The sequence below is a fragment of the Schistocerca americana genome, chromosome 2 (assembly GCF_021461395.2).
Source record: "Schistocerca americana isolate TAMUIC-IGC-003095 chromosome 2, iqSchAmer2.1, whole genome shotgun sequence".
NCBI classification, from domain to species: domain Eukaryota; kingdom Metazoa; phylum Arthropoda; class Insecta; order Orthoptera; family Acrididae; genus Schistocerca; species Schistocerca americana.
Window position 1 is genome coordinate 312346926 of NC_060120.1, and position 12529 is coordinate 312359454.

The 12529-nt window shown below is 43.2% G+C and overlaps 1 protein-coding gene across 1 annotated transcript in view; it reads right to left on the reverse strand.

Moving 5' to 3' along the window:
• The window catches only part of LOC124593985, a 446237-nt gene that overhangs the window by 314434 nt on the left and 119274 nt on the right, over positions 1-12529 (reverse strand). Inside the window, exons 9-10 of the mRNA XM_047132336.1 lie at positions 1007-1158; positions 779-868 (exon numbers count right to left, since the gene is read on the reverse strand). Coding sequence (XP_046988292.1) covers positions 779-868; positions 1007-1158 — 242 coding nt within the window. The remainder of the gene's footprint in view (positions 1-778; positions 869-1006; positions 1159-12529) is intronic.

Here is a 12529-nt window from a genome sequence, read left to right on the forward strand (position 1 = left end):
GAATTATTATGATTCAAAACATAGTTAATCAATTATTGGCAATATATTTCATTATCAGTAGATTAAGCTGTGCAAAGTACGTAATTCTAAAGACAGAATGACAGTCCATTATTCAAAATCTCGATAGATAATTATCTGTGTTGTCAGCATTGCACTTAGCTGACAAATTATGAACAAAATAACTATCAAAATACTTATTGAAAGTTAACCATTAATGTTTAAGTGTAGTTAGATTGTTATGACATTATTTTATATGACTACTGAGCCTGACACGGCACTTACGTAAAAGTCCCCGTTCCACCTGCTGCGCTACAAACAGGTAAACTTTATTTTTGACACAATTATTCACGTACTTAACAGTACTGTCGCTCATCAGTTGAGCTGGCGACCGATTTTTTAATTGCTTTTACAACTTAATTATTTCATTCGGGAAAATTTCCACTGGCAAAATTTATTTCCAAATTATTTCCATTATTTCATTTACCGATCGTTATTGAATGAAATTACTCATTCAATAACGATCAAGTTATAACGTCTCCTGTTTCCCGCGGAATAATCATTATTTACTTCGGATTCGGATGCCTTATCCCAACACAGCTCAAAATTCATAATTCACGGTCATTGTTAACTTGTAATTTCGCAAATCCCGGGAAGCAGCGGGGTGTTATAACCCCAATTAACGTCCTGCGACTGTTACAGCTGCAGTGTGGTTGTCGGGCAAGATTTAGGGAGTCCTCCGCCCCCGGTCTTTCACCGCTGGGGAGACGCAGGTGCTCACCGTGGCCTGGGACTCGTTCCAGATGCCGTCGCTGTGGTCGGTGCGCAGCTCGCCGGCCAGCGAGTCGCAGGAGGCGGACGGCGAGGAGCGCTGAGTGCGCGGCGCGGGGGCGGGCGCGGGCGCGGGCGTGGGCGTGGGCAGCTGCGGCCGGCCGGCCACGCTGCTGGTGGTGGGGGCGGCGGTCGCGGGGGCGGCGGTCGGGGGCGGCGAGGGCGGCTCCGGGGAGGCGGGCGCCGAGTGGAACTCCCCTGCGGCGGGGCTGTCGAGGGGTCCCAGGGACGCCGGCCCTGCGTCCTCCAGCGACACGGACCGCTTGCGGAACAGCCCGCGGAAGATGAGGTTCTCGTGGAACTCGTCCTCGTCCGCCACCGCCGACAGGCCTGCCGCAGTGAAACACGTACAAGCTTGCTTCGACGAGTAAGGTGTCGGCAGGTCGCACGGGGTATAAAGGTAATTTCCATGTCTGAATAGGAGATACATTCACGTCATTTTACCAGGGGCGTTCTGTAAGTTTTTAATCTGAAAGCAGGTTAATTTTATTCCTTATTCCAATGCACCATACATTCTCCATCCTTTCGGCTAGCAAACCCTATTTTTTAACATAATTTGTGTTCAATGCGACGAACTCTCGCCATCTTACTGGGAAGGCCTGTATTTATGCATGGTACCATTCTACTGCTCGATGTTGGAGTCAACGTCTTACTGGATGAATAACCTCTCCATTATGTACTAATTCCCATGGAGTGTATCCATCATTCGGTTTAACAGATGTAAGTCGCAGGGTTCGAGATCGTGGCTGAAGGTTGGATGAGGAAGAACAATCAAATGAAGTTTTGCGAGGTCTTTCCTGGAGTGCAGAGTTGTGTGAGGCCTAGCGTTGTCATGGAGAAGGAGAAGTTCGTTTTGTGGCCACGAACACGCTGCAGCAATTTTTTCGGCTTTATGGTTCAAATGGCTTTGACCGCTATGGGACTTAACATCTGAGGTCATCAGTCCCCTATACTTAGAACTACTTAAACCTAACTAACCTAAGGACATCACACACATCGGTGCCCGAGGCAGGATTCGAACCTGCGACCGTAGCAGCAGCGCGGCTCCGGAATGAAGCGCCTAGAACCGCTCGGCCTCAGCGGCCAGCTCGGCTTTATGGGGATAGCACAATACACTTGAGAGTTGTTCACAATCAGGCTGAGGTTCGAGTCCTCCCTCGGGCATGTGTGTGTGTCTTTGTCCTTAAGATAATTTAGGTTAAGTAGTGTGTAAGCTTTGGGACTGATAACCGTAGTCCCATAGGATTTCACACACATTTGAACATTTGAACAATCAGGCTCGTAACTCACAAGTAATCCCTTACAGATGGCCCTTCGTTGCTCATTATGGTCTTCTATTAGGCAGCGATGAACCCAGCTGCCAGACACCTTTCAGGTACGCCAACTTTTAGATGAGTGTATGTGTCACATCGAATGAGAGTGTCCAAAATTGCAAGTGTCAGTGCTGTGTACGAAAGGCCGGCATGCGCAAGATCGGAGAGGTTTGCAATGGTGACAGACGCCTCGCCCAACGACCCACTGTTCCTTTGTTCACTGCCCGATCTCCGTACACATCCTGCAAGCTCCTATGTTTATATGCGACGCTCTACTTTTCCGCCAAAGGAAACTCAATGGCGGCTCCCTGCTAGGAACGCACCTTCGTTACAGACGCCATTTTGGAGAGGACATATAGCGCCGTTATCTATCGGAACTTCATGAAACTACAGGTGCTGAAGCTGGAAAATCCACTTTGTCTCATAACAAATTCCTCAGTTTTTTTCAACAAAAATTGGTCGGGAAAAACGTGTTGCATTACTTACTGAACGCCTCTCGTATTTTTTGTTTGTTTCGGACAATGTTTCCAGAAAAAACTTTCACTTCGCAGCAGGGTGTGAGAAGATCTGAAACTCTCTAGCAGATTAAAACAGTGTGCCGCACGTAGACTCGAACTCGAAACCTTTGCCTATCGCGGAAAAATGCTCTACTGACATAGCTATCCGGGAAGAGATCGCGATCCGCCCTCATATCTTTACTTCCGTCAAATCATATGTTTTAATGTTTTAACGTTTCAAATCAGCGCATACTTCGCTGTAGAGTGGATCATTAATTCTGGAACGATTCCCTTCGCTGTGGCTGAGCCAATTCTTCGTGGTATCCTTTCTTGCACGAGTGTTTGTCCCGCAAGGTACGCAGCATAACTTCTTTGAAGTAGGGAAAGTAAGGGTGAGTAAAGCTGCGAACGGGAGGTACGGTGGGGAGGAATAGGAGGGATCGTGTGTCATATCTGGATACCTCATCAGTAGACCGTTTGCTCGCTAGTCTCGCTACAATACCTAGTTTTAATCTGCCAGAAAGTGCCTTTGATTGTCAGGTAAATGGTAAAATCCTCCTGTTAATTTCCAAATAGGGATCCTCTGCCAAAAAACACAGTTCATGGCTTTTGGCTGAAAAGACGGATGTACACTATCTGATCATAAGTACCCCGACACCCTATGCAATGCGAAAGTGAAACCTACACAGACGAGCCAAAGAAACTGGTATAGGCACGCGCATTCAAATCCAGAAATATGTAAAAAGCCAGAATACGACGCTGCGGTCGGCAACGCCTATATATGACAACAAAGGTTTAGCGCAGTTGTTACATCGATCACTGCTACTACGATGGCAGGTCATCAAGATTAAAATGAGTTTGAACGTGGTGTTATAGTCGGCGCACGAGAGATGGGACACAGCATCTCCGAGGTAGCGATGAAGTGGGAATTTTCCCGTACGACCATTTCACCAGCGTACCGTGAATATCAGGAATCCGGTAAAACATCAAATCTCCGACATCGCTGCTGCCGGAAAAACATCCTATTAAGAACGGGACCAACGAAGACTGAAGAGAATCGTTAAGCATGACATAAGTGCAACCCTTCCGCAGACTGCTGCAGTCGGCAATCAACAAGTGTCAGCGTGCAAACCATTCAACGAAACAGCATCGAGCCGGCCGGAGTGGCCGTGCTGTTCTAGGCGCTACAGTCTGGAACCGAGCGACCGCTACGGTCGCAGGTTCGAATCCTGCCTCGGGCATGGATGTGTGTGATGTCCTTAGGTTAGTTAGGTTTAATTAGTTCTAAGTTCTAGGCGACTGATGACCTAAGAAGTTAAGTCGCATAGTGCTCAGAGCCATTTGAACCAAACAGCATCGATATGAGCTTTCGGAGCCAAAGGCCTACTCGTGTACCCTCGATGACTTCACGACACAAAGATTTACACCTCACCTGGGCTCCTCAACACTGACATTGGACTGTTGATGACTGGAAACATGTTGCCTGGTCGGACGGGTCTCGTTTCAAACTGTGTAGGCTGGATGGACGTGTACGGGCATGGAGACAACATCATGAATCCATGGACCCTACACGTCAGCAGGGGACTGTTCAAGCTGGTGGAGGCTCTGTAATGGAGTGAGAAGTGTGTAGTTGGAGTGAAATGGGACCCCTGATATGTCTAGATACGATTCTGACAGGTGACAGATACATAAGCATCGTGTCTTATCACCTGCATCCATTCAAGTCGACTGTGCATTGCGACAGACTTGGGCTATTCCAGCAGGACAATGCGACACCCACACGACCAGAATTGCCACCGAGTGGCTCCAGTAACACTCTTCTGAGTTTAAACACTTCTGCTGCCCATCAAACTCCCCACACAGGAATACTTTTGAGCATGTTTCGGATGCCTTGCAACGTGCTGCTCAGAAGAGATCTCTACCCCATCGTATTCTTACGGATTTATGGACAGCCTGCAGGATTCATGGTGTCAGTTCCCTCCAGCACTACTTTAGGCATTAGCCGAGTCCATGCCACGTCCCGTTGCGGCACTTCTGCGTGCTCGAGGGAGCCCTACACGACGTTAGACAGGTGTAAAAGTTTCTTTGGCTCTTCAGTGCAGATGTCAGGGCAGGCAGTGAAAGCCATAACAATAGGAGGCGGAAAGCATTGTGTTGTCAGTAGAGAAGCAGTAACAACAGAATGGCTCGGTCAAGAGAGCTCAGTGACTTCGAACGTGAACTACTCATTAAATGGTACTTAGGTAAAAAATCCAGCGTTGGCATTTTGTCCATTCTGCTGATGCCCAAGTTGAACGTTGGTGATATCAGTGTGGAGTGGACACACGAAGGAACGACCACAGCTAAACCAAGACCACGCAGTCTTCATGCACTGATGGACAGGGACCGTACAACGTTTGAGGGTGGGTTTAAAAACATAGTATGAAATCAGCGGAAGAAATCACTCTTGCGTTCTAGAGTGCTACCACCCGACCAGCTAGCACATTGACTGTGGGTATGGAGTTGAAAAGAATGGGCTGTAATAGTCAAGTCAAACATTTCTCTAGTCGAAGCTAAGCATTGCTTGGGGTAGTGTATAGAGCAATGCCACTGAACCGTGTATGACTGCAAAGTGATTTATAGTGATGAAACACGCTATAGCGTGTAGCAGTCCGATGGCAGGGACTGGGTTTGGCGAATGTCCGGAGAGAGTTACCTGCCGTCATCTGTAAGCGCCAACAGTAAGGAGGAGGTGGTGTTACGGTATGGGGGTATTTTTCATGGTTAGGAGGTATTCTCCTTATTGCAGTTAAAACAAACGTTAAATGAAAAGTGGTACGAGCACATTTTACAGCACTGTGTATTGCTTATAGTGAAAGAATAGTTTGGAGACGATGACTGTATCAACATGACGACGTATCCTGTCAGAAAGCACCATGTTTGAGGCAGTGGTTTGAGATCAGTAACATTCTTGAAATACACTGATCAGCCAGAAAATTGTGACCACCGACCTACCATCGATATAAACCTGCTCAGGAGACAGCAGCGCCACCTGGGGAGAAATGAGTGCTAGTCAGACACACCCACATTGTATGTAGTATCACTGAGCGTGCTGTCCATATGGAGAATGGAGAAGGCGTGCGATCTATGTGAATCCGACCGAAGGCACTTTGCGACGGCCCGGAGGCTCGGCACGAGCATTTAGGAAACTGTACGACTTGTTGGCTGTTCGAGGAGTGCTGTGGTGAGAGTCTTCAGCTCGTGGCGAAAAGTAGGTGAAACCACGTCCAGACGTCATGGGGTTGGGCGGCCACCCCTTATTACAGACCTCAGACAACGTGGGCTCGGCAGTCTGGTAAAAAAGGACAGGCGACGAAATGTGGCGGTCAAGGAGTATCGTACACTGGTTGCAGACTACGTACACCTCTTCATGACGATCATGTTTCTCGACATCAGTGGCATTTTTCGACAAGATAATGCGCCGTGTCACAAGGCCAGGAGTGTGATGGAGCGGTTCAAGGCACACAGTGGTGAGTTTCAATTCATATGATGCCTCCCCAACTTGCCAGATCTGAACCCGATCGTGCACATGTGTGATGTGATTGAACGCGGCGTTAGATCTCATCGCCCTCCTCCCAGGAATGTAGGGAATTAGGTGACTTGTGTGTCCAGATATGGTGTCAACTCCCTCCAGCGACCTACCAAGGCCTCATTGCTCCCATACCATGATTTGTTGCCGGAGTTATCCGTGCTCTAGGTGGACATATCGTCCATTAGGTAGGTGGTCGTAATGTTCTGGCTGATCAGTGTAGAGCGCCCTGTGCAGAGTTCCGATATGAACCCTATGGAACAGCTTAGGAATGAGTTAGAACGTTGACTTCGTTACAGACCTCAGCGTCCAATATGACGACATTTTCTGGTTTCGGCTCTTGAGGTATAATGGGCTACGATTTCCTTACAGACATCCAGCATCTCACTGAAAATGTCCCTAGCACAGTTCAAGCCAATATAAAGATGGAAGGTGTACACACTCCATATTAATGTCTACCGTATGGGCTTCCGGATATGTTTCATTAGATAGTATACTGCACGCGACTGAATTGCGAAGTGTAGTAACATTTTCGGGATTAAAGAAAACATCTCCGGATACATTGGATCGCCAGTTACCGGAAGTTTACGGAGCCAGTGTGCCGTCACGGAAGTAGATGGTTTTGGTGATGAGAATTTGATAAAAAACAGGACGGATGTGGAAGATGATCAAGGTCAGGGCAGGCAGGCATACAGTTATAGTGCAGAAGGTGTGAGTCAAACCCGTCGTCGCATTCATGAGAGGCACACTGCAAACGAACTACTAACTCCATTGACAGTGTAATGAATATCGGACACAACGCATTGGACGTGTTCTCGCTGGGTACTGCGACAGCTATCAGACAAGATGAAGACTTAACGAATTGGTTGTCTGCTTCAGTCCAGAACCGCGCTGCTGCTATGGTCACAGGTTCGAATCCTGCCTCGGGCATGGATGTGTGTGATGTCCTTAGGTTAGTTAGGTTTAAGTAGTTCTAAGTCTAAGGGATTAATGACTTCAGATGTTAAGACCCATAGTGCTTAGAGCCACTTGAATTGGTTCTCTCTCCAGCACATAACGCGGAGTGTGTTACATTTATACACGTAGCGCCACACGGTAGGAAACGTGCGCTCAACCTGTAGCTTCTGAAGGGTGTAAATCATTAATACCAGTATTTTCGCATCCATGGACAGACCGTGCATGCCACCACTTAATTTTCCATGCTGAAATTATTTATAAAGGTTATTCGTACGAAATGACAGCGATTGTTTTCGAAGAGTATCGTGTTGTACACGGCACTGATCACGTGTGATTTGGTCCGGCGGTTCCGATGGACCGTGTTGGATCACGTTTCATTCAGCCTGGATCTCGCACCGAGCTCTTTTCTTCTCTTCAGACTGTTAAATAAGCACCTGGTCTGTCGCCGCATCAGAACCGATCTCGAACCCTAGGAGACTCTTGCTAAGCGGTTCCTGGACCTGGACCTTCATTTCCCTTATGTCGAGTGCGACAGGCTGGTTTACCGACGGAAGAAATGCGTAAGCAAGCATGACGATTACCTGGAAAATTAGCATGTAGCCTACTAGTGCCTCGTTGACTTCCCGAATAAGACTTTTCTCCCAGAGGACTTGTTGCTTCACGTTTTGAACCGCTTTACTGTAACCACACATGGTTAAGAGCACAAGTACTCTTGTCAACAACGCTTGCTGCGCCATTATTGTCACGCGTTGACAGTTACAGGCTTATCTTCCAGTTCAACAGTAGCCGTCTCCAAAGCAAAATACTAGAGAATAAAAACTGACTGCTCGGGAACACCCATAAAGAGGGGCCGTGGTGGGGCCCGCATGGAAGGGTGCTCGAGACGAGGTCTCCCTCCCCCCCTTCCCCCCCCCCCCCCATCAACAACGCACCCCCACAAACATCAATTTACCTCAATTTTTTTTGTAATTCTAGCAGTCAAAAATTGACCTGATCCTTGTACCACTGTTTCTCGTTCAGACCTGCCTAGTTGCGATACAGAACTGGTTAAACAGCTATCTTGGCGAAGCATTTCACTGTTGAGAGATTAACAGTCATTCAGCTGCTGCATCAACCAACCCATCACAAAAATGGATAATCTCAGTTTTATGTGCATTTCTATTCCGTAGTTTGCTATCGGATGTACGACATATTTATATAATCGAATATGTCCCATGGAGAACTACAACCCACCTTCGGTATTTGTGACTTAATTATTTGCGAAATTAATTCTTCTGACGTTTATTTAGTATCCTCGAATAGACAGAAGATTTAAGACGTGAATTTAGAAGCCATAGCAAATGACAGGTTTTCTAAAAATGAGCAAAATCTCCAGCTTTCGTTTTGCGAATTGTGCTATATTTGTCGATGTAATTACCATTTTCAATGTTAACGTTGTACAACGCTTCATTACATATTTAGTTTTATACTCGTTTATGTTTCCACAACACTAAGGAAATTTGTCACAGAATTTTAATAAACTCCAAGTGCAGTTTTTTTTGTGCCATCTAATACTGAAAACTGAGTTTCAAGACAATTCTTGTTGCTAGCTGTAATCATAATTAATGATCAGTTCTTTATAGCCGAACTTCCATTAACACAGGGTGAGTCGGGAGGAAAGGTATATGGTTTGAGACGCGATAGTATTAATGATACTGAACAAAAAACTTCATATGGACATATGCCCTATTGCGAATGGTTTCCGAGACAGAACACATTTAATATCACTTTTGTAAATTTTTCTTTAATAAATCAAAACCGCACACTCCAACGAAAACGTGTCTCAGTGCACAATTAAAGTGAATTAAATTTGCAACAAAAAAGGTCTAATTTATTTTTTGTCTAGGACTAACAGTTCGCGCGAAGAGATCGCGAGAATATTGGAAACATGGCGTGACGCGCGTGCGCTATAGCTTAAGTACTTTTTTTAGGCCAGTTTGACGTAGTTTTCCGACTTGATGGCCCCCAAGCGTCCTGTATCACAATGTTCGTCTCAAATTCCTCTATACTACTGTGGCACGTTGTAAACAATGACAATGAACAGTACAGAAAATAAATATAAATGTACATTAAAAGTGTTCTATCTCGGAAACCATTCGGAATAGGGCATATGTCCACATAAAGTTTTTTGTTCAGAATCACCTGTCAAAACACGTACCTTTCCTCCTGACTCACTCTGTGTATTTAATTTTAAAGCATGAATCTATTTCATCAATAGAACACTTGGCTACATTAACAGCACAGGGTCATGCAAGTCCTAATATACAACCGATATTGGCTATCATGTACCGTAGCCTTGCTTCCCTGTTCTAAGCACTTCGCACTAACAGCGAAACACTATACGAAAGGTTAGAAACACTATCGAAAACCTGTGTTAATGAAATCGATGAAATCGGAATATTACACGCCACCTTTGATCTCCCTTATTGTGTAGGTTAATGACCTTTCAATGGCAACAGTACCAGGTACTAAATTTAGTTTGGTTTGCATGCTTTACAAACATTGTGATAAATAGCAAATGAAACGCAAGTTAGAAAAACATATTAATGAAATTTTCATTGACATTGATAACTGGTTTATGGACAGTTCACTGTAATTAATCTTTAGAAAACTTACTACATGCAGTCAAAATATCCTTTCAAGTAAATTAGAATGTCATGATGCAGCTTAAAATGCTGCAAAATGATTCAAACCATATCAGTCAGACAGAAAACAAAGGACATCAATAAGAGAGATTCCTACACTAAGCCATCACTCATCATGCAACTGGAAACTAACTGTATATGGTGTTCCAAAAGATTTCATCTTAGGGGCCTTACTTTTTCTTGTGTATATGAATGGCGTCATCAGTAACATTACCAGATGCCGCGTTTCTTTTGTTTTGCGGATGGTAATAATATTGCAATAAATAGCAAATGAGGTATAATTATGGAAATATTGTTTAATAAAAACTTTCATGGTCATTAATGAATGTTTACTAGCCTATTCTTTGTCACTAAACTTTGGAAAGACGCACTCTACGAATTTCAAAACTAGTAACAGCTTGCCTGTCAGTATATGCCTAAGACGTCACCACGAGCAGATAGAAGAGCTTGACTGTGTCAAATTATGGGAATTATAATTGTATAATAAATTCACTTGGGAGAAGCAGGCCACAAAACTGTCAAAACACCTAACCAAATCTTCATTTACACAGTGGATGTTGTCAGGCACTGCTGAAATAAAAAAATAAAAAAAAGTTAACATATTTTGCCTACTTTCATTCCATAGCTTCATACAGGATTATTTTTTTGGGTAACTCATCAAACCAAGCTACAATTTTCATAGTCCAAAAGCGTGTAAGATGAATTACTTTTGGCTTCAATTCAAGAGTGTTGTGATTGAACTTTTCAAGAAAATGGGGATAAAATCACTGCTTACCATTATATATCTTTTAATGAAAGTTATTATAAGTAATGTATATGTTTTCAAAACCAACAGCTGAGTTCACGGAATTAATGCTAGAAACACGAATAAACTTCAGAAACATTGTAAGACACTCATTTTGGTACAGAAGGATTTTCATTATTCAAGAACACACATTTTACATAACTTACGAGTAACCATAAAAAATGAAATATCAATAAAGTTTGGTTTAAAAGCAGCCCAAAGGTTTTGCTAGTTGCCACTTCCCTTTACTCTACTGATTAATTTCTTAGTAAAACTTATTGATGTTTACATTATTCATAATTTGGAATAATGTGGAAATTAGGTTAAATCTCACATTTTTGCATCTTCAATGCAAAGAAGTATCATAAACTAATTTTCTGTCTGATGAAGTGTGGCTACAATATATAAGAATTATCACATGCATCTGATTATATTGTACATGTGTATGTTGGCGACAATTTTGTTACTTCTTAAATAAAAGCATCTGTGGAAGGGAGATACACCTACGTCATTTTTGTAATGGGTCTATGGAAAAAAAGATATATCTCACCTAATGTAATCTAAGCCTTAAAATTATTTTTGTTTTGTGGATACTTGATTAAAATGCTCTATATATTATCTTATGTGCATTGGTATGCATACATTTAAATGTTTATGAAAAATTTTAACTAATGTGTAAATGAAAGAAATGTACAAAATTCTTAACATTTTTTGTATCGTTGGGAACTGTGTCATCTATGATGCGGAAAGAAAATCAGTATCTATGCCTTTTCTAAAAATATTTTGTGTATTTTTATTTTCTGGCGTTTACCTCATCTTTGAGGACCTTCCCACTATAGGTCTACTGAACTAACGGTGTAACTAGTGTAATATTATCTGTAAATTTCTCAAATAGTTGTAGATACATTTAAAAACAACTATGTATAACTAGTATTAGAAGAATTATAGTTCAATGCTTTACGGTACATGATGACAGCCAGAACAGTTGCAGGATAAAGATTTATTAAAATTCTCGACCAAGGTTTCGGTATATATAAATATACCTTCATCAGAAGTAAAATATCCAAAATTGCATCCTGCAATGGAGATTAATAAAACAATTGCGTCAAAGGCGTCGTCAGCAGTTAAGACATCATCTCCATTACTGACGACGCCTTTGGCACAATTGTTTTATTAATCTCCTTTGCAGGATGTAATTTTAGATATTTTACTTCTGATGAAGGTATATTTATATATACTGAAACCTTGGTCAAGAATTTTAATAAATCTTTATCCTGTAACTGTTTTGGCTGTCATCATTTACCGTGAAGAATTTCAACAGTTGCTGTTTCAGCCATGTTTAAAATCTTGAAATAGTTCAATGCGTAATAATTGTACATAAATTCTGAAAACCACCACTTTAGATTAAATGCTACCCTTTAATATCAGTGTTTCAAATTATGTATCTTTCTCACAGTTCCCTTAACCTCTGCATTCTGGAATATTGATTATTCGAAAACTTTTCTCCAGTTCTCTCTAACACTGTTGCAGCGAATGGACATCTTTAACTCCACTTACTTAGAAAGCGCTGTAAGTACCGAGAACAACAGGCTGATTAGCCAGCTAAAGCTTTTATGATGAACTTGGCCTTTGTTTCTCATTGGCATTGTTGGAACCTATTCATGTTCTGTAATGAGAGGCGGCCACAAAAGAATATTGACCCGTATGGAACAGCGAAGATGAAACTTTTTCTTGGAGTGAACTGTCGTGTGATTGCAAGACTGTGTTGGAATTCGGTGCTCTGTGGCAACTACTGCGCAGCTAGCCCGACTGAGGCCTAAATACAGCTGCCAAGGTTTCTCGCTAAGCTACGAGCGTTTCTCTGCGTCACATGAAACCAGTTTCTGATTGTGGTTGGT